Genomic DNA, 26,062 nt, shown 5'->3' with positions numbered 1-26,062 from the left:
CCAGCACAAATAAGAGTAGGCCATGAATAACATTTTCTAAAGTATCGGTCATGTCATGACATAGGATCAGGTCCCAGCTAGGAAGTTTGGTTGGTTTTTGGAGACAGCGGGTAAATTTGGGGTTTACTGAAGGCAGTGGGATTTTCTCCAGTGAGTTCAGCCTGATTCCATCAGTGATGACAACTGGCTTAGAGTTGAAAGGAAAATGTTGGATGAAGTTGTTTTTCAGCCATGAATGCCAAGTTGGCAAGACTAAAATATTTCATAAATTCATCTTGGTTTGGTGAAAAAAGAAATGTAAGAGTAGGTAAGTAAATATCTCCAAGATGTTAGAACTCTTATTTTAGAAGTTTGCTATATTTAAAAAGCTCCCCCTCCATTTTTCTGCTTGAAATGGCTTTTCAACTAGCCATTCCACCAGTTTTATCAGGAAAGGTAAAGAACACTCTCCCTTTGAACACCATGCATTTTGATCCAAACGGCATCGCAGACTGGAGAAAAGCTCCGTCTTTTTTGCAGCCCTGTGCTGGAGTAGCCGTGCTCCGTGCAGCACAGTAACCTGCACCAGCACCCCTTCGGGGGGCATGGCACCCACAGGCTCCCCTGCCACCTGGCTGAGACCCAGCCACGCTCATCACACAGCCCCTCCTTCTTGTGCTGAGGAAAGGGCAAGGAACTGGCAGCTCTCTGACACTGGCTTTCACTGCCAGCTTGGGTCATGCAGTCAAGGCGGAGAGTCTTCCCCCATCCCCTCAACTGGAAACATTTATTTAGATAGTTATTTCTCTCTGTGTGTATGTGTATTTTTATATATATATATATATATATACATACACACACACACACACATGTGTGTGGTTTTTGAGGGAGCACTACAGATTCTCTATAAAACACAAGTCAAACAGATTTTCGAATGACTGTAGTTATATATCTGAGCGTATGTCTGCACTCGCGCGTGGCTGTGCTGATTGTGCTCTTTATTTATCTAGTTGCACAGTTGTTTGAAAATAAGTTTATTCCCTTGTGTTTTGCCTCCTGTTCTGTTCCCTGCCCATCCAGTCCCCTTTTGAAGCGCTGTATGAGCCCCGGGCTTGCCGACCTTGGGGCAGCCTTCGGCCCCTTCCCCTTTGCATTTCAAATCCTCTGTTGCTAATGGCTTTAATCACCAGGGTACGAAACAGGAAACAAGTCCCTAAAATCCTGATGACGGAGCAAAGTCCTGAGTTTAAACAAGTTCATCCACAAGGAGAGACACGCAGAGAAAATCTTGTCTTTTCAGATAGATTGAAAAATGCTTGTTTTAAGCGTGGTTACTGGTCTGGGGCAAACACCAGCAATGGGTTGGCTGGACCGTATGCTGGACAGATGGCGGCAGAGCGGCGATGGGCTGGTTCAGGTGGTCTTGGAGCCTGTGGTTAAACCAAGACTTAGACTCTACCCAGCAAGGTCCTCAAAGTCCACCACTGCCTTGCCAGATTAGCTTCTGAGCCCATTAAAGTTATATGAAAAAAAGGTTTCCCTCCTAAATTCTAATTACTTTACTCTAGCAACTCAAGCTGAAGATCATAAGGGTTTTAAGTGATTCCCTGGAAGAAGCTGGAAGTGAGAAATCCACATTTTTGCATCCAGTGTTTACATAACCCTTTAACCTTTACAGCGTTCCCAGCAGAGCCTGTGGTGAATCTCCTTTGTACACAATATATTTTTGGAAATTTATGGTGGCGCCTGGTTTTATCCAGGCTGTGACCATCGTTAGCCATGCTCATACGGCGATCGGCTGGGGGAGCCGGGCGGCTTTCGAGACCCCAGCCAGCGCTGGGCAAGTTCCTGGGCTGGCGCCGGGTGGCAGGTCGGGCGCGGAGCCCAGCCGGCCCTCCCGGCCTCTGCACAGCCGATGGATTCAGCACGAAATGAGTGAGCAGGAATCTGCCTGGAAGCTCTCCAGGCAACACAGGTTTTCTCATCTTACTTTGCTATTCTCCATTGGCTCTACTGAATGCTTTCTGGTCCTCTCTGCCCTGGATTATTACACTTGCTTCAGTGGAAATTAAATAAATCTTGCAGTGTTTTTTTTGTTACCTGCGCAAATGTGACAGTACCTGTGGACATACATACTCCGTTCAGCTGCAGGCACACAGACTAGCCTTCCCTCTGCCGTACTCACGTGAGCTCAAGCAGCGTGGCACCGAGTCCCTAGAGCTGCAATGGCTATCACATGTTCAGCAGATGTTTTTCCAAAGCCCTGCTCCGTTTGGATAGTGTGCGTCTCCAGAAAAAAGAAAAAAAAAGTCTGAGGAGCACTGGAGTGATGCACTCTGCTCTCGTGCTTTCTCCACATTTCCTAATCCCCAACTCAGCCAAAACAGGTTTCATCACCCTCAGGCTACTCTGTTCTCTGATTTGAGGCTCAGATACTTCTCTCTTGCTTAAAAAAGCCGCCTTTGGCAGCGTTTGCAGAACGGAAAGCATGGTGTTGGCGCTCTCCTGCATTCACGGGGGAAGATTTTGAGCACAGAGCTCCCTGCTCAGGTGCAGTATGTGACCCCACTCCTCCTTGATGCCTTTTACAGCTGTGACTCTCCCTTTTGCATTTTGGGGGAACTGGCAAATCAGATCCATCCAAGACATGGCAGCTGGGATCTTCTCAGACCTACAAGCCCTAAATACAAGATAGTTTCTAGAGGCCGGCCAGACTGGTGTCCTTGGAGACACGACCCTTCTTGTCTTGTGTCTACACTGCCCCTAGCATGGTGGTTCCTCCTGCACTGAAAACATAGTCGGCTCCCAACCCGCCGAGGCAAGAAGACTCAAATAGCCTCATCAGTAAGGAACGTGCTGATGCCGGTCCAGATGTTTTAGTCCTCGGGGGGGGGGGGGGGTTGCAGTCACAGATGGCACGGGCCTGTGATGTCACATGCAGGAGCCTGCTAGTGGCATGTGGCAGTGCGACATGGCAAGCAGGTACAGTGGAAGGGGGGCTGCCTTCAGAAAAATGGATGTTGTGTGTATTTTTTTTTTTTTTGAGGGAAAAGCAAGCTGAACCCTTTGAGGCTGGCCTGGGCAAACCTCCTGCCCAATACAGAGCCCGAGGCCATGCTAACAGATTTGGCTCGGTGGCCTCGCAGCTGAGCGTGCAGACATGTGCTGAAACAGGAGCCCCTGGAGAGAGGAGCTCAAGCATCAGCCTGGAAAAAGGAACGAGTATGGCCAGACGGGCGGGCTGGGGCCCCCGTTTCAGTCTCTGGCCCATATCTACCTCCGACCCCCCGCAGTGCTGTGATTTCTCACTTGCTGGCCTGCTGCTTTCAACGGGCCCATTTATATGTGGGGGAGCCAAAGCCCGGGCTGCGGGGAACAAGCCGGTGCTTGCCAGGAGGAAGGAGCCAAGCACGCTTCTCTGCCTCTTTCTCCCAAGATTTACAGTTTCAGTGGCTGGCTGCCGAATTCCCTTGTCTCTGCAACAAATTAGGACTAGTTTGGAGCTGGTGCACTAAGAAGGGAGAGGTGATGGGGAGGCTGATCCCAGCGTTCAGGAGCGTGTAGGTCTCCCGCGGGGACTAGAGGGGGATGACGATCGTTTCAATAGCTGTGGACAAGGACTGAGCGGCGGCTGCCAGAGCGTGGCCTTTGTTTTGTGAAAAGCTGCTCGGCTTTACAAAGTTTTGCCGACATATTCCTGACGAAGCAGCCGGAAGCACACTGCCAGGGCAGGGACAAACTGCTAAGGTGTCCCTTTAGCGGACACAGCCCCCCACCGCTGCCCTGGGAACGCACCACGCTTTGCTGAAGTCGCAGACGCAATTCCCCTTGACTTCAGCACAGCCAGCAGCTCATTCCCTAAATCCTGTCGCGCTGGTCCTCGTCCAGGGCTGCACAAGCAGCCTGTGACGAAGCGGCCCGGAGCAACCCGACGCGGCCGACGCGTTGGCTTCCTCCCTAAGGAACCGCCTCACCGCGGCGCATCGCCTGCGCTCCCGCCGGCCGCGCACACGGAGCCCCCGCTCGTCCCCTCTGCTGCCCCGGGGCTCCGGCCGCGCCGCCGCCACCGCGGAGCCTGCGCGGGCGCGGCCGGGCTGCGCGGGGCCCCGGCGCCGCCGCTGCCCCTGCCCCGGGGAAGCGCCGCGAGAGGCGGCGGCGGCGGCGGCGCTTCCCCGCGGGGCGCGGAGCGGGCGGGGCGGCCGCCGCGACGGTGTCGTGCCGGAGGGGTGGGGGGCGGTGAAGGGCTGCGCGCGTGCCCGTGGGTGCGCGCGCAACGGGGGTGCGTGTCCGTGTGCGCGCTGCGCGTGCAGTGTGCATGCAGCGCTTGTGCGCGCAATGCGTGTTCGTGCAGGCAGTGCGCATCCACTACTGTGCGTGTGTGCGCGCAGCGCGGGTCTGTCCGCAGTGTGTGCGGGCGCAGTGTACACGTGCAATGCGCGTAGTTTTGTGTGTGTGTGTGTGTGTGTGTGTGTGCAGTGAGCGTGTGCAATGCGTGCACAGAGTGTGTGCCTGTGTGCAATGTCTGCCTGCCTCCTCTCTGGGGACGGAGAGGGGAAGAAGCCACCAGCAGGAGGTGACTCACAGCCATGTGCCAAAGCGACGGGCTGGGTGGCGGCTCGGCTGGGCTCGGCTCAGCTCGGCTCAGCTCAGCTTGGCTGGGCTCGGCGCGGGGCCGGGGCCGGGGCCGGGGCGGGAGGCGGGCGCGGACCGGGGCCGCTGGCGCTGCCGCTCGCCGCCGCCGTATTTATAGGAGGAGCGGCGCGGGCGCCCGCCGCCAGGACACTCCCTGGCCCGCACACGCAAGCGGGGCGTTGGTCGCGGTTAAAGGGGAAACTTGACAGCCCGCCGCGCCGCCCCGCTCCGCGCCGCTCCGCTCGCTCCGCTCCGGCCGCGCCGCCCCGGCCGCTCCGCTCCGCTGCGCTCCGGCCGCCCCGCGCGCCTCGGCCCCGCGACGTGAGTACGGCCCTGTCCGGTCCGGCCCGGCCGCTCCTTAACTCGGACCGGGAAGGGGGCCTGCGCGGCCGCGCCGCTCTGCGCTGCCCCCCGGGGCTGCGGGGAGAGCGGAGCCCCCCGGGGGAGAGGGGCCGGGGGAGTCCCCGTCCCCGTCCCCCCCCCGCGAGTCCCCAAGGGAGCAGAGGGGACTGGGAAGCCGCCCCCGAAACAGGGGCCGATGGACCCCCCCCCCCTCTGCCGGGAGTCCCGAAGGGAGGAGAGGGGCCGGGAGAGCCCCCCGGGGAGAGGGGCCGGGGCAAGCACCCTCCGGGGCTCCTCTGGGGAGAGGGGCCGATCAAACCCTCCCCCCGGGGTGATGGACCGGGGAAGCCCCCCCGGGAGAGAGGGCTCGGAAGACCCCCCCCGGGAAGAGAGGCCGGGGGAGCCCCCGGGGGGTATCTGGGGAGAGGGGCCGGGGGAGAGAGATGGACCGGGAAGCCCCGCCGGGGCAGAGGGCTCAGAAGACCCCCCCCGCCCCCCCCAGGGGAGAGGGGCCGGAGGAGTCGCCGGGGAGAGGGTCCGAGTGAACCACGCTCTGGGGGGTCCCTTGGAGAGAGGGGGCGGTGGAGCCTCCCTCGGGGAGATGGCTCAGGGAAGCCCCCCCGGGAGAGAGGGCTTGGAAGACCCCCCCCCACGGGAAGAGGGGCCGGGGGAGCCCCCCCCCGGGGGGGATACAAGGAGAGACGCCGGGAGAAGCCCCCCCGGGGGAAGAGGAGTCGGTTGAACCCCCCGAGGAGATGGACCGGGGCTCCGCGGGGGAGAGGGGCGGCGGCGCCCGAGCCGCGGGGCTGCGGCGGCGCCGGGGCAGCCGCGGGAGCCGGTCGCCCTGCGCGCTGCTCCGCGGCGGCTCCCGCCTGCCCCGCGCATCTCCCCTCCCCAGAAAAAACGCCTGTTTGGCACGGCAGATGTTCCGCTCCGGCAGGAGTATATTTAACCGCGCTGGCTGCCTCTCCGCCGGCCCCTGCCCGTCGGCGCAGCGCCTCCTGCTGCCCTCCGGCCTGGGATTTACACCCCCGGCACAGAAATACGCTCACATACGCACACGCACGGGGACATTTAGCATCTCTTTCCCTCTTCAGCTCTGCCCAAGACTACCGCCAAGATGCTGCTTTTGCTGCTGGGGATCATCGTGCTCCATGTCTCCGTGCTGGTTCTCCTCTTCGTCTCCACCATCGTTAGTGTAAGTATGAACTTTCCTCCTTTGTGCTCAGGCAAGGTGATCATCGAGGTACCAGCAAGCTGGGGAGCAGCTGAGGGGGGAGATGGCATGGAAAGATCAAAAGATATTATTTTTATTCTTGGTTTATTTTTCAGCCTGGCTTTTAGCAGGAAACTTTGCCTTTCCGATTGCTGTTCTTACTAACAGTGGGATTTTGGAGCATTTTGCACAGAAAACTCTTTATTTGTGCTTTCAGCATGTAACTGGTGGTTAACTTAGTGTGCAGCACTGGATGCTGAGTGCATCCACATTAGCATTTTAGTCCGGAGGAGCAGAGCACTTCTGAAGCCAATCTCCTGCTCATCCCCCCTTACCATGCTTTGGTTCACATTGTGGAGCGGTCTTGGAGCACCCAAACTAGATTCCTTTTGGATGAAACTAAACCGGAAGATGCGCTGCCATTTACTAAATGAGCTCCAATTGCTAATGGGCATCAGGCCACAGGACCAGAGGACAGCTAGTCTGAGCAAGGCCCCTCAAATGTGCCCAGTGTGGACGCTGGGTCCCCAGCACCGACTGTTTTGCTCTCCAGACCTGCTTCTTTGGGCTGTGAATGTCTCCTAAACTAGATGGGCTGCTGCCGTGGATTGTCTAGGCTTTGGGTGCCATGGGAAGCCTGAGGGCTGGATGCTGCACGGGCACAGGGTTCCCAGCACTGCTCTCAGGCAAGAACTTAGTTAACATGTCTCCTGCTTAGGAAGAAGTTTGGCTTGGTTTTAACACAAAAGTTTTGCAGAGCTAGCGAGTTCCAGGCTTGCTTCACTAGTTTTCTTCATCTTTTCTTTTTTTTTTTTTTTATAAGCAGTAGAAGCCTTTACAAAATTTTTCAAGTCATTAGAAATCACGTGGAACCATTCAAATAGCCAAGCCAGCCACTGAGAGAGGACAGTAGAGGGGGAGAGAAGCGTGTTTCCCCTGTGAGGCTTGGCCGATGTTTAAAGAGAATAAAGAGCTTCTGTTTCGAAGCTGTTGAGGCAAAAGCGGCTAAAGGCAAATATCAGTATTTGCTCTCCAACCCCTTTATAAAAAAAAGGCCTGTGCTGGGGAACACCCATAGGAGTACTCTCATGCATATACACACTCGGGCTCTCCGGCCCCGTGTTGTTTTATGGAAATCCAGGGCGGGCAGGGAGCCGAATGCGTGGCAGGAGCGGGCAGCAGTGCACGGGGCTCCCACCGGCGCACCCTGGCTCACGGGGCTGTGTCTCTCTTGCAGCAATGGCTCGTGGGCGTCGGGCACACGGCGGACCTCTGGCAGAACTGCACCACCGGTAGCGTCTTCCACTGCCTGACGTCGTCCACGAACGGTGAGTGCTCCCACCTCGCTGCTGCTTCGCTCTTCCTTCCCAGATTTGTGAAACCAAGTGGCATTTGAGGCGGTCGCTGGGGTTGGTCACTGGTTATTTGTGATTCTCCTCCCGGTGCCCACCTGAAGCTGGTCCAGCCTCTGCTTTCTCCTCACCGCAGCCTCTGCCTCCCTGGGGACATGAGCCCTTGGTCGCTGCAGGGCCGACCCCAGGTGTCACTGGTGCAGGTGACCCTGTGCTGACACATTGGTTGGACTGGGGGAAATCACTCTGCGTTGCTTGGGAGTCCCTGAGGGCAAGACAGTGCTCAGCCAGGTGCCGGGAGCAAACCCCCATCGGTTTTACTTGCTGGCCTCGAGGTGCAGGGCATCTCCTCTGGGTGAGATGTTCAGTGCACTCAGCCTGAGAGGAGATGCCCTGGCTCGAGTTGGGACAGCGTTTTCAAGACGCCCCTCAATGCCTGGAGGATGCCCAGGGGATACCCAGTCCCCTATCTAGAAAGCTGCGCTGCTTTTGGCCGCTGTGACAGCCCAAGTCTTGAGCACTCCCCTCCCGCTGTGGTTTGCTGCCTAGTACCGCGTGTGGGACATGGTGATGCTCAGCACTCAGGCCCTGCTGAGCGCTACGTCACCGCTCATTTTCCCTTCCCAAGGGCATTACTCATACACTTTCTCTACCGCGGCTTTCCCCTTCCTCTTGGCGGCTTGAGCCCTTTGCCTGCCAAGCACTGCCGAACCACTGGAGTGCTGCACAGTGCTGCATCCCCCCCTCCGCAATGGTCCCCGGGGTACCTGCACGTCGCAGGTGGTTGAAGAGCCCTGGTGTTTTCTGGGCTTTGTTGTCTGTCTGAAGCATGGCTGTAGCGGTGCTTTTGGTGGGAACGTGAGCTGGAGCAGGCTGTGCCACGGCTCTCACCCTCCGGGGGTTTGTATCAGGTGGAGGATCCAGGAGCTGTTCTGCGCTTGGCTCCATTCATGGTTATCTGAAACAAGTTGGTGGAGCTGCTCTTCCCTGGGTGGAGGTTCATATCACCCTGGGCGTTTTTTCACGCACGCTGATTTTGAAGGTTGGCAGGAGAGGAGTTCCTACTACAAATCAGTGACCCAGAGTTTTCAGGGCATTTAATAATAATAGCAGTAACGAGTCTGCATAGAAAGTACTGTTCAGCTTCTGCTCTTTTTTAAGGAATGGACCTGCTGGAATGGCTGGAATTCAGCAAATGTGAAGGGGGGGGGGGGTTCCCTGATATCAGAGGCAGCCGATGAGGTGAAGGAGGTAGCGGGAAGGCTTGCTCGGTTCATCAGGGACCAGCGTGGTGCAAAGGCCCACACAGGAGGAGTGGTGGGGCAGACTAGCAGGGCCGTGGTCTTGGTGTGCAGCAAGGGGGCATGTCGGCCACGGGGGAAAAGAGCACAGTTATGGCGAGCACAAAATGCCTTCAAGGGGTCTTAGCAGTGTCAGGAGCCTCCACCACTGTCAGAGGGTTTTGGAGATTCAGTTCGTTCTAAACTCCAGCCTACGGGGAACAAAATACTTGCAGATACCCCGTGTGGGGAGGTAAATGGTGATGTTTGTTCTCCCTCTAATTTTACCTCCACTAAAAGCAGTGGTGTGTTTCCCTGCTCGGGCCCAAGCTCGGGTTGCGGCAGGAGTGAAGCCGCCTTTGCAGGCCTCTGCTGACGCCTGGTGGTGTCCAGGCCGGCTGCGAAGCTGCTGGCCTCTGTTCCAGCTGAGCAGATTGATGTCCTTCCCCAGCAGCTGACTTGTGCTTGCTATCTGCAGCGTAGGCAGGCTGGTTCACATCCATTCATGCATACTCCAAAACTGCTGACTTTGTGCTTCAGGTAAAAGGCAGCGATTGCCCTGGAGTCCCAGAGCTGAGGGCTCTAAAGTCCTCCCCAAAGTCCTGCTGATTGCTCTGCAAACCTGCACCACTTTCCCTTGGTGTCTGCAGGATCCTGAACATAGAGGAGTTGTCGGTGTTGAGAGGAGCGTGTCCCAGGTGTGGTTGGGAAGTTTACCCTGGGGTGACTCTGAAGTTGCTGCTTGTCACCTCCGAATGGCCTCCCGGGTGATGCTGGACTAGGTCACATACCCTGTTCCCAGAAGCTGCTCCAAGAGGGGGTTCCCTTTGGATCCTTCTCAGTGATGAAATTATATCACTCAAAGGGCTTTAGTCAAGATAGGCCAGCTAAAAATGTGGTCAAGCAGTGGACTTTGGTTTGTTAGGTGCCGCCCTGGGCTGTGCTTTGAATAGAGGCACACTGTGCTCTCTGCCAACACTTATCTATGTGCAGACACTGCTCTGGTGTCACAGAAAGGGGTTTTGCATGGAGGAAAGACTCTGCCCCCATCCACCCCATGGCAGGGTTGTGAGAGGAGCTCATGTTTATCTAGTGGTACCCTGGCTTCTGGATACCCACCTCACCAGTGCTGTAGAAACACAAAATAAGAAAATATTTCCTATATTTATGCAAGACTTCCCAAATCTGCTTCTAAAAACAGACTAAAAATATCATGTGACATCCTTACCAGGAAATCACTGCACCCCTCTCTCCCTTGTGCCTGTCTCTGAGCCCCTTGCTCCCACTTCCCTGTTGAGGCTGCAATCGGCTGCTTTTCAGAGCGATAACTGGGACACAGGGCTTAGGGCATGGCCAGGATGCTGTGGCTGGCTTACCTCCGAGGCTCAGGCTGGTCCTCTGTCTCAGACTGTCCTCTCCTCTTACTCTCTTTGCTAAGAATATGCTTACTTTCAAAAATATAAATGCTCTTCTACAAGATACCGCAAACCGTTCTCGTTTAGATTGCTTTCAAAATGCAGGCTGTGCATATTACACTGAGTTGTAGAAAGCCTTAAGAATTTCTCTCTGTGCCTGTGCCAAAGGCAGCACTTAACGGTTAATAGCAGGGTGCCAAGTTCTGCTCTGGGGTAAGTGCAGGAGATCCTCGTTGAGGAATTTGGCAGAACTTGGGCTTTACATAGAGGCAGTTTTTCCTCTGGCCATCGTAGCGGTCATTGCAGTGGAGAGCTTCCCCATCCCTTTTTAAAGTTTGAGCACAGTATCCTGCGGCGCTCAGAGTATGTGGAATCAGGTAGGGCTTGGTCTCACACTGCGAACGCCGGCAGGAGTTTTGCCGCAGTGTCGGGGCTGCAGCTGTGTTGCTCTGCGATGCCGGTTTGCGGGTCTGCTGGCACGGCGAGGCTGGATGACGCTCCCCTCATCCGTTGGACTGCCACACAGGGACTTTTTTATTTAGATGGCTGTTATCTGGATGTCCGGCTGCAAGCTAAACCTGCTTGGAAACCTGCTGCCAGCTCCAGCCTCTAGCATTTAACTGTGGCGGATTTGGAGACCGTGCTCTCAACCTTATAGATGGTCCAGCAGGGTTCAAACCCCTCCGTGCATGCGAGGGACGAATGGTCCTCGCCACTAGCTGAGCGCAGGGAGGGAGGAAACATCATGCTGGGGGAGATGCCCACTTTTTTGGCTTTTACAACTGCCTGCCTTTCGCTTTGATTTCTGTGTTTACTTGCTGGTTAATGACATTTTTCAAGAGGCTGAGAACTATGGAAAAAATGTTGCAATCTTTGCTTCGTTTGCGCTGTCAGACGTTCCTGGAAAAGACTTATCTCAAGAATTCGGCTCTGAATCCCAGAATTGTGCTTTTACGAGGCTGGGAGCCAGACTCTCAGCTGTGTAATTCCACTGAAGTCATGGATGCAAATAGTCTAACCTGAGTAACTCAAATGATCTTATATAGATTCCATAAAAAAATTTCCAGACAACAGTATTTTTCTTCAAAAAATGGCCTTTTCTCCCCAAACTGATTTTTTTCTTTTGTGTCATCAAGATGTTTTCCTACCGCCATTTCTTGGATTTTGATGGGAATGTCAAATGCAGGGAAGCAGAGGGGATCTCTGGATCCCTACATCCTTCTGTAACTTCATGAAACATTTTTCCTGTTTTCTTCTGAACATTTCTCATATCACCGCGCTGAGACTTTTGCATGACAGTTTGTTCAAAGGCAGCATGGCGGTTTTTTTAAAGAGGGAAGAAAAAAGCCCCAAGCCTTGGGAAACATGCAGAACGCCCATCCACATGATTACTAAGTGCCGCAGGTCGCACGATGCGCTCACTGATTTGCTCATGGGACGACCACAAGCAAAGCCAGCGTGGGTCCCCCAGAGCGGAGATCTGCCCTGAACAGCACAGACGCACTGGTGGGGCTGTGATGGACCTCGCTCTAATGGGACCGGTGCCTCCGCATGCTGGGGATTGCTTGGATATTTTTGCAGACTGACTCCCCCTTATTCAGACCCTCTTTGCAAGCCCTCCCTGGGTTGCTCTGTCTCTCCTCGGTGCCATGGAGTGGCTTTGGACCAGCTCAACCCCCCCCAGCCAGAGACACTGGCAGCAGGATCAACATGAGAAACCAGCCCGGATCACTGCCAAGCCTCTCCATCGATCCTGTGTTTCCGCAGAAGGCATCATTTAGGGGAAAATCCACTCCTGTGGTTAAGCACCAGCAGGACGTGTGCTCACGTGACATGGGCTAACTTGGATCGATGGATATCCTGCATGGGATGTAAGCCACGCTGCTGCCTGGGCAGGGTCGTGCTGGTGCTTGAAATGCATTTTCTTTGCACCAGAGGAAGCAAGAAATATTTGTAGCCCTTGCACAACATGGGCGCCTGTGCTCAAACCCATCAGCTGTTCCCACGAGGAGTTGTGCTGCTTTTTCTCCACTTCAAAATGCATAACAGACATATGAACTAATTGCTTTTGCTCTCTCAAGTGCCTTTGCTACCCTTACTCTCTCAAACTCTCTTCCAGTAATGCTTTGATTCCTAAAACTTCTAAAAGGAAGTTATGAATACTTGTTCCCACTGTAGATGCATCAAGATTTTTTTTTTCCCTATTTTGCTACATAATGCTGACAAATAGGGGAGAAAAAAAAAGACACAGTAGTGGGGTAAATAAATAGCTGTCCTGGAGACAGCAGTGAACCTGGGTTCATGTTTATTCCGCTGTGATTTAGGAGTCAGTCACATGATATAGGAAATGTCTAGGGAAAGAGAGTTGCTTTTCTACTTCCTGTGGTCCTGGACCATTAACATGTCCTGGGGGACTAAATCTCGGCTGGTGAGAATCAGCACACTCCCACCAAAATTGGTATCGCTGCTGCTTTGTGTTGCCTACTAGTGACCATCTGGATGGAGGTAACAGCCAAGCTGGGACAGGCAGGTGTCACCAGGAGGAGGATTTGGCATCAGGGTCCCGGCTCGTTCTCACAGCATCCCCTTCCCACCACCCAGGGAAAGCTTTTCGCACGTGGGCTGCGAGCTGGTTGTAGACTGACCTGGAGCGCTACGCTTTGTGGCCAAAAATGATGTTGCAAGGCTTCATTAACAGTTCCCAAAGGAAAGTTATTTCTCAGTATCTATTATTGTTAGTGAGTATAAAATATCTGAATGAAAAGAAGGAGGGGCAAATTTCACTCCAGCCCACTGGAATAGATGAGTCTGGAAAAAACGGTTCAAGACCTGGGGAATGTGTTTGTCATTGGCAAGGGGAGACTTTCCTGAGCCAAAGGGTGAGGTGGAAGCAATAGTCCAGGCCTCTCTGCAAATCAGAAGCTTCTATTCAAAGATTTAAAAATGGTTTCTGCTATTTATTGAATGTAAAAGTAACCTTCCGGACCTTACTTTGTGTTGTCTTGTGGAGTCTGCAGGCAGAGAACGGTTGCAGCCTTTGGTTTTATTTCTGTTGAGTAGCTACAAACTAGCGAGAAGTTACCAGTATTCAGGGATGTTGCATTTGTTACAAGGAAACCCTGCAGTAAATAATGCATAGCCTTTACATTTGATAATGCATAGCCTTTACATTTGAGGTAGCAGCTACTAGCTAGTCCCATTCAGTCTATGGACCATGTGTAAAGATACGTTGGTTTGGTGACACCTCTGGGTCCTTCAGGGTCTTCATGCTTTCCAATAGAGAAGAAAAGAGACATATTGTAATCTCAGGAGTCTGTGATTCTGGGGTATCCACTTTGAAATTAATGACAGATAACATTGGCCCACCATGGTCAGTGCTGAACCCCCTCCACCAACGTGTGGGCAGCTATGGCCTGGCGTTTAGTTGTCGCAAATTAACTGTCTTATATCCCGGGAGAATGTTTTGTATTTCGGAACAGTTTCTACCATGACTGTGTTGCCTACAATATGAGATTTCATCTGCTCAAAGACAGTTTTTTGTTGTTGCCGGTTCTTGTTACAAAGAGCATGTGATGGGGAGAGATTAGAAACCAGGCTGTTTTCCCTGTTCTTGGTTGCTCACTAACTATTCAGTTGCCGTTTCGGTGCGTGGAGTGGGTCAGTCAGCCTTCCCTGCACTGCGGTGGGCATTTTGGCTGGCGGAAGAGGAGCAAAAGGGAGGGAGAATACAACATGTGGGAAAATTATGACTGTAAAACCCATAAAATTGGGTGGCAGAGTCCACTGCAGAGTGCAGTGCTTGAAGATCCTTGACATAACATTTTTCAGACTTGGTTAGACTCGTAGGTGTCCACTGCTCCACCTGCACCCTCGCAGTCATCCTCCTGAGCTGCCAGGTGGCCTCACCTTCGTGAAGTGACCCTATGTGTGTGTGACTTTGCAGGATCTCAGCCACAGCTTCCCCATTTTTGATCACAATATTGCTCGATTCCCCTCTTCCTTTCAACTTTGGGTGTTCCTTGGAAGCAGAGGGGTTGCTCATGCAGGAGGGAAGAGCAGGGAAATGGTCCATCGCCTGGGCAAGGGTAGGGACCTGGTATCCAGCCACAGTCCAGTGAGCCCTGAGGAGGGAAAGGACCAGTGTAAGGTTCATGCTACATCCGTTGTTTTGCAGGACGAGTGTAGTTTGAAGGCCTACTGTACTGCTTCCTCGGAACTGGACTGCGTCAGTGAATTTTGCTTCGTGGATGCATTTATCTCAGTTTCAAATGAGTCATAAACAGCTGGTGGTGCTAACACATGCTGATGCTGGACTTTCCTCCCAGTACATCAGTGGCAGTTGGTACCTAAACTCATTGGAGGAGCAGAGACTGAAATGATTTATTTACCCCTCTGGTTGCTCTCATGCACAAGCCCTGCAAAGGGAGGTCAGCTCCACCTTGAAGGTCTTGGAGAGAAGCTGGCTCGGGCATCATGAAGCTGTTGGAAGAGGAGCAAAGTGGTTTGTCAGTGCCAGCAGCTGCGTCCCTGGGACATGAGCTTTGACAGCTGAAGGGACCCTTTCTGTGGCCTTGCAGCTGAACTGCAGAGATATGAGGCCACAGCAATGTGAAAGGGACAACTCCGAAAACCGTTTACCTTTGAATCCCACAGCTCTGGAGTCTCTTGGACTTGGGGACTTCTTCGATGTAGCTTGGAGGACAAGGCAAGAGGGAGGAGAGAGAGGAGGAAAACAGAGGGCTTTGCAGCGTTTCTTCTCTTCCTGAAGGGATTGGGAAGTCTCCTCATATTCCTCAACTTGTGCTCTTTCAGCTGCAAAGTGAGGCTACATGCGTTGCACGGTGGATGGCACCTCCTGGGGAGGAGCTGCAGCAGCTTCTTCGTTCGGCACCTCCCCGAGCAGCCACAGCCCTTGGGGCTTCCCACCTTCTCATCCCTAGTTCCTTGCAAAGCCTTGGGAGCTCTTTAAAATCCCCCTTTTCCCAAGGCTTCCCAGGAATGCCTCAATCCAACACCCTGTGGCGTGGGCATAGGAGAAGAGGAAAGACACAGCTGTTGGGCATAAAACCCGCTTTTCCTGGGGGCGAGACTTGACTTAACCCTCTGTAATCATAGTTGCGCTGGTGGGGGGTTGGGAACGAGCAGAAGGGAAGTTACTGTTTCATGGAACTGGCCTTTTCCTAGGAAACCGTGCAGGCAATTTAGCGGCCCGGTTGGGTCTGGATGACGCTATTCCCCCTAAAAGCAGCAAGTGGAGGTTTGGTTCGAGTGGAGGGGACGTGCCTGGTGGCAGGAGGGTGTCTGCACTGCTCTGCAGTAGCACTGCGGGTATCCGAGCTTCTATGAGTCTCCGTGTCACTACAGCGAGCTGCCGAGGGGCAGAGGTCTTAAGTTCAGCTGCAGAAAGGTGCAACTGAGCTAGTATTTCTTCATCTTCTATTTACCCTTCTTCAACTCAGTTAAGGGGGTTGAATAAACAGTTTTAAAACCATTGCAAGCCCCTGCAATTCCCATGTGGCCTAGGAAGGATGCTGGGCTCAGTTCGGGTTTTTGATCAGACCTTGAAATCTGAGAGTCTGCTTTGGAGAAACTCTGCATGGAAAACATGTCTTTTCCTGGCAGACCTAGGCTGGTAACTTCGTGCTATTAAGTGCATGTGCTTTTCCTGACCCTGCCGATCTTCTTTTGCTTGTAGCATTGCAAGAGTGGTTTTGCCTTGCACACATTGCCAGGAATTTCCCTTATGATTAGTTTTGTAGCATATAATTTGTATGAGTACCTCCTTAGTGGATGTTATCTTTCCTAGCAGTGGTCAGATTTTGAGGGTACAGCTTGTACACTATTTGCAAAGGGACCAATATATGTGCAAAATGGTATTATAAGCTGCAGGTCACAGCACATGGGTGTTTTTATCACATAAAACTGATTTAGTCCTATCTTACACAGAGTGCATTAGCGGAAGCTGATTGCTCAAATCAGGCTCTTTGCACTTTAGAGTTTCCCTCTGGCTGGGTCAAAAACAAGATAGGGTGTCAATGACTGAGCAGCAGATTAAATCCTGGGGAGCCAATGCTTTTCTTTAAGGGCTTCTGCTCCTGGCCAAGGGCACTTTCCTACCTGCCCCATCCCATCAATCTTGCTCAGCTGCAGCCCTCATTGGGGTATAAAACCTCCCTGTGAGCAGGGCTGGGGTTTTGCTGTGAGATGCTGGGTTAGCTGCTCTCTCTCCTGGGGATGTGGCTAGGATTTCTGCTCTAGGTTTCTTTCTTTCTTTCATGCTACACTTTAGGGCAGTGAAATGTGGTCATCACCAACCCGGGCATCTTTGAGATGTTCTTGGTGTCACTCTTTTCCCTGCTGTTAGGATGTGAGCGGTGGTGTTGAGCATGTTGGAGCTTACGGAGCTCAAGGAAACTTTATCATTTCTTTTCTGAAAACTTCCTCCTGAATTTCTGACTGGCTGAAAGGGCTCTAAAAATGCTGCAGATGGAGATGCTCTTAGGGAGCATTGCATAGGGTTTTATCTGTCCTTTCCACTGTTTCCTATTCTTCCTCCTCCTGAAGAGCAAAGCTACAAACAGGGAGCTGAGTAGATGCTGCAGAAAAGTGGAATAACCAACTCACTGCCCAGGGGAAACCACAAATAACAGTCTGAGAGTAAAAACAGTGCCAGCAGGCCCACAGCACAATTCCCGGGGCCCGGACCTCCCTCTGGGAAACTTGTTTTATTTTTAAAAACCCTATAGGTAGGACTCAGTGCTAATACCAAAGACATAATAAGTATATGGGGCTGAAGAGGTAGCAGTACTCTCTGCATTTATAGCAGAGCTTTCAAATGAATTAAAGGCAATTAGCTATCCTTGTGCAGCTGAAGTCTGCAGGCAGCTGGGGTTGGATGTGCTGGGAGTGCACCAGCTTGCACCTGCAGGTCTCGAAGCCATGAAATGAGATGGGTATTGTGGCTCTTGTTATACGAAGGAGACCACTAAATGTCAGCAAACAGCTGGCCGCAAGCACAGCCGGAGTTCTGGTCTCCTGTATTATCTCTTAATGGCCCTGTTTGTGAGCCTCCGCAGTTCCGGAGCGCTCTGGCCGCGGTGGGTCAGCCTGGTCGGCTGGCAAAACCCCTCCAGTCATAATCTTTTCCTCTTGCTCTCAGTGGCTGCCTTTATATTCCTCCAACATGGCTCTTTACTGCAACGGGAATTTGCAAAGGCCGGATAAAGCGTTTGCATTCAAAAGCAAAACAGAGGCATGGGGAGGCGGATGCAATTAAAAGGCCCGGCTCAGCTCAGTTTTCCGTCTAGACAGCCCGCTCTTAAAATAGCTGACAATTAGAGCATCCACCTCCGAGCAGCAAGGGTTTTGCTCCAAGCCCTCCCGGCCGGATCCTACAGCCTTTGAAATCACAAAAGATTTGGCTTCCTGGGTCCTGAATCAACACTAGAACAGAGAAGAAGTTTACAATTTAGTGGCTGTGCTGGACACCCTCTAACCGTACCCTTCCCATAAGGTCTGAGCATCAGGGAGGAAAATCAATGCTTCATGACTTGATTTTTTTAGCAGCGCTCGAGCTGCCTCCTCTCCATTTCCTGCTGTGTTCCAGGTGGTTTAGCATGGCCAGAGAGTGGAAGGGTCAGGCATGGCTCGAGGTAGGAGGGTTTCCCTGCCCGGCCAACATGAGATAGGTAAAACTTATGGAACATTTTGTGTGCATGTCAATGTAAAAAATGCAGCAGCCCACAGTGGCGTTTACTGGAAGGGATCATAGTGGTAGATCTCTCTTCCTAAGGAGTGGCAACAACTGATGCGCGTGGGCATGTACCCGGAGATATTGAAATGAGTGAAATGCAGCAGCTCTTTAGCAGGGCATGTTAGCGCCGTGGAGGAGCTTGGTGCAGGAAGCAGAGAAAAGAGGGGAAGGAAGAAAGCTGTCTTCAATGAGCAGAGACTGTGCTGGCTGTTTTCTATCCACTTATGCGAGCAGGACCTGAATTTGTGCTGTTGCATGAACGTAGGGAGGCATAATGCAAACACGCAGGTTCGTGTATGGTCCAAAGTCAAACAAACCAGACGTTACCGAATTGCAGAAGGTGATCCCTGCAAGCACGGATTTGTTATTCTCTTGTGGAGCCTCTTCTAGAACAGCTCCGGCGTGCATTATCTCTGCTGTTCTGGTTGAAGGCTATAGCTAAATCTCTGTTTCAGGTTCTGCTCTCACCTCCATTGGTGCAGCTTGTGAGGATTTGGGGGGGAATTGGGATTGCAGGCACTGACTGTTGCAGTCCCAAATGGCCTCTTTTGCTGCGCAGTGGGTTGAAGACTGCTAAGCTGAAGCGGAGCTTTATTTGGAAGTAGTTTTGCTACATTTCAGCATTCTCCTTACAGAAATGCTATTTGCTGTGGAAAGCTGTTTCTTGTGGAGTGCAGCCCAGGGAAAATAGTTGGTGAGAGTAAAACTGTGGCAGGAATGTGCGACTGGGATTCAGGAAGCTTCAGTGCCACAGGGTTTTCCCCTGCCTGAGGACCCAGCCCAAAGCATGCATCCCTGCCTCTCCTTGCATGGTCTGTGCCTCAGTTTACCTCTCCAGAGCGTAACGGTTATTCCTGCCTGATTTTCATGGTAGATTATTCAATATGGTATCCTTAAAGACCTTTAGAGAGACACAGGAGTGCTGAGAATATCTCAAACTTCATAAAGAAACGTGACAGTATTTGCTAGCATGATCCCACGCTAGTGGCGCGAGGCACTGCCTCTTTCTCTCGAACTGCAGCAGTTCATGCGATGCACTGGCATTTCGCTTGTTTATTTATGTGTTTTTTTTTTTTTTTTTTAATGCGGGGGAGTTACACCCAGGAGGCCTGGAAATAGCTGGGCAGTGACTCATGCAGGGGCTGGTTGAACTAGTCTGCTCTGTGTTGCAGCTAAGTTTGGCAGCTGGTGAAGACTCTTTCCAAAAGGTTTGAGTCCATAAGGGCAAACGGTGTTTATACTAGCAGCGTATTTATTTTACCTCTGAGCTTGACTGGCTCGATGTTTCATGGCTTGTTGCACATGTTTTTGGTAGAGCTGAACTCCCAGGCCCTGAACTGAAGCTGGTGGAGGGAACCAGAGACTTTGTCTTGATTTCTGCAGGCTTTGCATTGGGGCTGATATCTCCTTATGGGCCTGGTATTATAAATGCTCACTGAGAAAGCGTGTGGCCTCCGTGATTAGGGGACATGATTCCCAGTGCCCACACTGACTGTGCTGTCTTTCTCTTTTTTTCCCCCAGAATGGCTGCAGTCTGTCCAGGCGATGATGATCCTCTCCATCATCTTCAGCATCTTGTCCTTATTCCTGTTCTTCTGCCAGCTGTTTACACTCACCAAGGGGGGACGATTTTATGTTACTGGAATCTTCCAAATTCTTGCTGGTAAGTGGTGATGGATAAATGGATGCTGACTCCGAGGCGGTGCAGGGAAAGTGCTCTCAAGCGGAGGAGGAGGACTAATAGCAAAAACAAGCACTCTCTTGAATACCAAAGCAGGTCCTGTTTGGTTATTACTTAATTGCAGCTGACATAGGGCTATGCAAAAGGCAAGGATGAGCTGGCTTTTCCTGGGAATAGAAAGGCTGCCGAGCTGGCACCTATATGACTCAATTGATGGGGAAAAGGTATGAAAAATCTGGGTCTCGCTGAGCGCTTGGATGCCCAGGGCTGGTTTCCAGCTGTCCGTGTGCATTGCATGTTCCCTGAGCTCTTCTGGGCTGCATCCACAGAAGATGCGAGGCCACCACGTCCCCAGCTGGGGAGGTTTCAGCGAGGTGGGACCAGCACTGTTAGCTGGGTGCAGACCCCGCTGGAGCTGTGCTCAGGGCTGTTCACAGCGTTCCCGCTGCGTGGGACCTCGGGCCGTTGGACCAAGGGCAATCACCTTCCTGGGCTCCCGGTGGCAGTGGTGACAGCTCAGGGTGTTGCGCTGTCTTTGGGACCCCACCTTCGCTGAGCTAGGAGAGGTTTCCTCAGCTGACGATGGGGTGAGGGAAGTAGTGACGCTGCTTTTGGCAAAAGAGGATCCGATGATTATTTATAAACTTGCCGTCAGGGGGCCTGGTGCTTTCCACAGCAGCTAAGAGCCACTCTAGCGTGCAGGGTGAGCCAGCTGTCTTTGAACTGTCAGCTACTATTTTTAACTCTTAAAGAACTCAGCTCTGGAAACAAGCCACTAGTCGAGTAATATGTTGCAGTTCTCCAAATATAGATGCTGTAAAGCATTGGCTTATTTTTCGTTTCTGTGTATGAAACCAGTGAAGAGGATTTTCAAGTGTTAAGGCTTCAAAACACTGAATGCGAAGAGGTTCTAGTTCAGTTTTTCCTAACACACAACTGCCTGAAGAGACCTGTCAGTAGCTAGAGCTTTATATGTTAAGCTGATCCAAAACCACCCTTGGTCCTGCTCCCTGTGGAAAAACTCATCCGCTGAGCTTTAGAGAAAGTTCCTGAGCATCCTCTAAGCGACTGGCCAGTTTATAAATTATAAACCCTGGAAAACTTTAGAGCTAAACTTTATTAGTGAGTATGGCATGAAATCTATTGTAAGTGTGGATACTTGGCCGTAAAGCAGGTGATGAGTTAATACCAGTTCACCATCTCTGGAAAGGTAAATATCGAGAAACCTGTTACAACTAGGGAGGCAAGGAGAGGAAATGGGCATTAATAATGCAATTATCTGAGTGAGAACTTGTCTAAAAGGTCTGAGAGCAGGAGGCTACTCTCTCCTAAGGGACTGCTGGTGGATCCTGATTCTCAGAGCACGAGAAAATGGACTGCAACCAGATTAGATCCCTCCCAGCTGGCTCGGGCAGCGTCACGGTGAAGATGTGGTGGCATGTATTCAGCTGCCCAGAGCGGAGGCCAAGGGTCTTCATGGACTTGTGCTCTCTGTGTGGAGGCTTGAATCATCCTCACTGCTACTGTTAGCAGTGTCACCCTGCCCCCAGACTGCTGGGTGAAGGCATATACCCTCCAAAGTGGTATATTGCCCCACTAATTTCACTTGGAGGGAGTTTTCTAAATGATGATCCCTGCCTTAGTGTCTGTATTTAAATCACCACATGAGTTAATAAAAAAAAATGAGGGGGAAGGGAAGAAAGATCTTAAACTGAACCATGAAGACCAGACTGCTTTAAAACATGGCTGGAGCAGGACTCAGCTTGTCAAAGCCTAGAGCCGCAAAGCCAACCTCCAGTTTTGGAGCCTGACTAGTGGCACTGCTGAGCCTGAGCCAGCAGGTGCCAAGCGCAGGACCTGTGGGTGCTGTTGGGTGGCAGAGCCATGGCAGAGCAAGCAGAGGAAGGGCAGCTGTTATCTCCACTGTGACTCTTGCTTTCTGATGAGGCAGCCCAATGCATAAGCTCTTTGCATGCCTCTGTCATGGAGGAACTGGAAAATGGGGATTAAGGGCAGAAAAGATGCACGAGGTTATGTTTGGCCTGTTGTCCAGGGGCAGAGCTGGATCCCTCCCCAGCACCTTCTCCACTCTGCTTGAAAACACTCCCTGAAGGTCTGTCTGAACTTTCCCTGATGGGATTTCAGCCATCATAGAGGCACCAAAACACCCTCAACAGCTCCCTTCCATCTTTGCTGCTCCTGCCTGGTCAACCCATGACACCCGTGGTATATTCTTCTAAAGTAATTTCTGACAGTGGCTGTAAACCAGCATGGGAGAGACATGGTTCAGGCCTCCAAGCGTTGACCCATCTTTTTCATCACTTCAGCCTCAGCATCATTTTTGTCCCTTTTCTCCAGTCTCGCTCATCCTGGAGCTGGGACCACCTGCAGGGTGGAGAAGCGAGGTTCAGGCCCAAGGGCCATGCTTTCCACATGTCCCACAGCATTTTGCAAAGCCTTGGGTCGGAGAGCTGACTGTGAGCATGCAGAGCAGCACCCAGCACAGCTCGTCTGCAGGGCTGGGGCAGCTGGCTGAGGTGTCACCGTGCATGGAGCTGTGGGGAGTAGTACAGTTCCTGCAGGTAACTGGCCCTCCAGGCCAGTTCCTCTGTCAAAGCAAGACTAGAGTGTGCTGTTAAAATCAACCTTTGAAGTTGTGATCCATTATTGCTTGCATCAGTGGAAGCAGCTGCATGCAGCTGTCCTTGATTTCCTACCCTGCATCCCATTTGGAGCATACTCCCCCAAATCAGTCATTCTGTGGTCCTCAGCGCAGATGCTGTAGAAACACAGTCGTTACCATCGCTGCCATTTTGCCAAATTCCTCGTGTGGACAATTGCTGCTGTATTTTCTGCTGTCTGTAGGTGACTCTGGCATGGCTGCAAGCCTGTTCTCTGTCCCACCAGCATTGGGAGACAATTGTTTTGCTTTCTTTGCATGGGCCGGGGCAGTGGGAGTTCGCTCTCGTGCTTAGAGAATGGAAACCGCATCAGCAGCACGTTAATGAAACATATTCCCACTTCTGCACTTTCCCAGAACAAAGGGGCAGTGTCAAGTGGAATTACAGCTCAAATATCACTGGTAAATGTAGGTGGTCCTGAGGTCTGTGCAGGGGATTTGGAACACAGCTCTGACAACAGCCCAGCAACTATATAATAGAATCTCTGGGATTGACTGAAAAACCTTGTTTTCAGGGAGAAATAGTGGTGGCTTTGTTAGCTCTAGGCGGTCCCCAGTGCTGATGGGTTGCTTTTGCAAAAAAGCTAAAATGCTGGCAAATGCAGCTGGGCCTGGCCCAGACACACCTCAGGGTCCTGCGCTGGCCCGTGGCTAGCAAAGGTGGAAACTGGAGTAAAGGACCTGAGCCCCAGTCGGCAGTGGTGCATGCAGTTCAGCTTTTCTTGCCGTCCCGAAAAAGGGTGGCGCGTCGGGGTGGGTTGGAGTGCAAAGGCATGTGCTGGTGCTGGACCTGCCAGGCCAGAGCAACCACAGGATGTTCTTGGCCTCCAGGCTGCACTTGCTTGGGCAGGTGATAAAGAAACTTCTATGCCTCAGAAAAACAGAGCTCGTCTCTGACAGCTCCTCACCACAGCTCCGACAGAGCAGTTCAAACTGCAGCCTGGTTTCAGTAAGTCCAGAGGAGCAGGGCTGGTTCAGCTGCAGCAGCCCAGGGCTGGGCACGCTGAAGATGTCTGCACCGGGGATGGATTAGCCCAAGCGATGCTCCTCCTGTGCTTGCTCCATGGCCCTTGGCTTTGCTTGCTGTGAGCTAGGTAGTGATATCCCCATCACCTGCAGCCAGACCACAGTGTAATACACCCCAAAATGTGCCACAGGAGTTCTGCAGGGGAAAAATAAGAGAAGGGAATAGAAAACACAGGTTCTTGCTGGTGGCGTTGGGTGTTATCCTCTCTAGCGTGGCCAGCAAGGCCAGCTCAGGGTTTGCAGCAAGGGAACAGCTCTCCGTGCGCCGTTGCTCACCTCTTCGCCTGTGCGTTTTCCCCCGCCAGGGCTCTGCGTGATGAGCGGCGCAGCCATCTTCACAGTGAGGCACACGGACTGGCAGCAAGCCTCGGCTGATGTCTCCTTCGGCTTTGCCTATATCCTGGCTTGGGTGGCCTTCCCGCTGGCCCTCATCAGCGGCGTCATCTACGTCATCTTACGGAAGCGCGAGTGATCCCGCGGGAGGCGATGTGGCGAGACAAGGGCACTCATGATGTCAACGGAGGAGACGGAGGCGGGGGAAAATAGACGAGAAAACGGAAAAGAAAATTAACCAAAAAAAAAACCCACAGAAAAGGAATAAACCCTCCCACCAAAAACAAACCAAACCCAACCAACCCCAAAAGGAAACACGCAAAGGGTTACTTGTTAATTGAAGATGTATATAGTATCTATGGTTTAAAAAACCTATTTATAACACTTTTTACATATATGTACATAGTATTGTTTGCTTTTGTTGACCATATGCTATGTTTTAAAGCCTAAAGAAAGTGCCTAAGGAACTATTACTCCTAACAGTGTAACAAGAGCACGGTGATTTTCTCTCATGCAAAATCTGCTTTGACCTGAACCTTCCTTCCCAACCCCAACCCGAAGTGAACCATCAGAGAAAAAAAAAAAAAAAACAGCTCTAACTGATTTTACATTGGTGTAAATCAGTGCTGCTCCACTGAACAGCTCGGCGTTACGCCCCTTCACGCCAGCTGGAGGGTTGGCCCCCGCTCCTCCCACGTGTTGTGATCCTGTTAACCGAAGTGCATGTGCAGGTATGATGGGAGACACTTCCAGAAAGTTTGAGGGCTTCTGGAGCAGAGGGTTGAATTGTCAAAAGTGCCTAAATGACTTACGTGCCTAAGTCCCATTGCCTTGCCACCACACCCGGCTGGGAATTTGGGCTTCTAAATCACTTAGGTGCAATTCCAGCCTGGCTCGGCAGTGCTCCTCCGGGCCTCTTCGTCCCTGCAGGGCTGGTTTGGGGGCTCTGGCAGGTCACCTGCACTGAGCCAAAGCGCTGGGGAACTGTCGCTCATGACCTTGAAATGTACTTTCGCCTTGCCGTGTAGATAAATTACCAATGAGAAAGACGCAACCCCGGTATATCTATGAAATCAAATACCAGATATATGAAATGGTGCTATCTATTTACCATTCCTTATAATGCTAGCCATTTAACCTTATTCACTGGAAATTCAGTTAACAACCTTGAGGTAAACAACAGCGCTAGAAACGAGAAATAATTCTGTGTAATATAAATGACCTATAACTGCTTTTGTACTTAGATGACTTGCTCTTACTATTATTTTTAATAAAGCATTTATAACCGAGGTTCCTTTTTTTCCCCCCCGTGGTCAAGAGGAACAGAAACGGCTCTGGGTGGAGCCCCGTTGGTCTCCGCTGCCAGAGCGTGATGTCTGTCCTCCTCTCTCTGTGCGTCCGAGATGTGTCTGGCAATGAATTGAATGGGCGGCCTGCCTCAGCCTCCCCTAGGTTGCCTTCTGAGGACTCCAGACACTGTGCTGCTGTTGTTTTTGTTTTGTTTCCTTTTTTTTTTTTTTTTTGCTTTGCTTTTCTGATTTTATACCGACTGTGTGGACTAAGAAGCAATGAAATAAAAGTCAGAATAACTCAGTTGCTTCAGCTTTTTGATTCACTGCAGGCTAGAGCTGGGCTGTGCTCTACCAGTCTGCTTGCATGATCTTCCCATCAAAGGTCTTTGTGGGCCAGTGGGATGCTGGGTAGTGAATTAGTGCATCTTGGGGGGCTAATCCATCCTGCCGAGATGGGTGCTGAGCTAGCTGGGGCTGTCTGCATGGCAGCCTGCAAGTGCACCTGTGCCAGAGAGGTAATAGCCCTGAGCCTGCTCTCCACCTAGCTGGGAACCTCTGAAGACCTTGAATGAGCCAGTAAATAGCGCTAGGTAGAGACCTGAGGGCAGAGGAAGCTGGGCTTTGTGCTGGGGCCCCGTGGGTGTCAGATGTCCCACAAGATCCCCCAAAGTTGTGTGTTTTATCCCTGCATCAGCTGAATTGAGTGAAAAGCTGGGAGATGCACCAAAGTTTCTGGCTGGACCAGGAATGGAGCTCCAGGCCCTGTGCCATGGGATCAGTGTGTGCTTCCCTTTCCGTGTTGTAAGGCTCTCCATTCCGATCCCATGATGCAGTCACCTCCTCTCAAAGGCAACAGCTAAACAGCAGCCAGCAGGACCTCACTTCTCCTATCCTCATCTGAGCAGAGACCAGTCAACTCCCCACCGACAGCATCAGCTGCCACAGGGGGATCTGGCCAGCCCTGCAGCCCAGCACAAACAGCAGAAACATTTCGGCAATGTGTGCCAAAATGCCCAGAGCCTGAGGGTGCAATTAAGGAGACAGCGGGATTAGCACATTGTGAACAGTATGTGCAGCCTTA

General features: G+C 52.1%; 1 protein-coding gene across 1 annotated transcript; it reads left to right on the top strand.

The window, feature by feature from the left end:
- Window positions 1-4,776: 4,776 nt before the first annotated feature.
- PMP22 (peripheral myelin protein 22) lies at window positions 4,777-25,282 on the top strand. Its single transcript, XM_067308472.1, has 5 exons — window positions 4,777-4,932; window positions 6,051-6,151; window positions 7,407-7,497; window positions 19,492-19,632; window positions 23,662-25,282. The coding sequence occupies exons 2-5, from the start codon at window positions 6,074-6,076 to the stop codon at window positions 23,826-23,828; spliced, it is 477 nt and encodes a 158-aa protein (XP_067164573.1). The 5' UTR covers window positions 4,777-4,932; window positions 6,051-6,073; the 3' UTR covers window positions 23,829-25,282.
- The last annotated feature ends 780 nt before the right edge of the window (window positions 25,283-26,062 follow it).

Source organism: Apteryx mantelli, chromosome 19 (genome assembly GCF_036417845.1).
Source record: "Apteryx mantelli isolate bAptMan1 chromosome 19, bAptMan1.hap1, whole genome shotgun sequence".
Taxonomy (NCBI): domain Eukaryota; kingdom Metazoa; phylum Chordata; class Aves; order Apterygiformes; family Apterygidae; genus Apteryx; species Apteryx mantelli.
This window is presented reverse-complemented; position numbering and strand designations above follow the sequence as displayed.

What these genes read in the sequence shown, in the direction of transcription:
- PMP22 (XM_067308472.1), top strand. Translation starts at nt 6,074, where the DNA reads ATGCTGCTTTTGCTGCTGGGGATCATCGTGCTCCATGTCTCCGTGCTG. An exon ending in CCTGACGTCGTCCACGAACG is followed by an intron (nt 7,498 to 19,491) that starts GTGAGTGCTCCC and finishes TTTTTCCCCCAG; the next exon opens with AATGGCTGCAGTCTGTCCAG. An exon ending in AATCTTCCAAATTCTTGCTG is followed by an intron (nt 19,633 to 23,661) that starts GTAAGTGGTGAT and finishes TTCCCCCGCCAG; the next exon opens with GGCTCTGCGTGATGAGCGGC.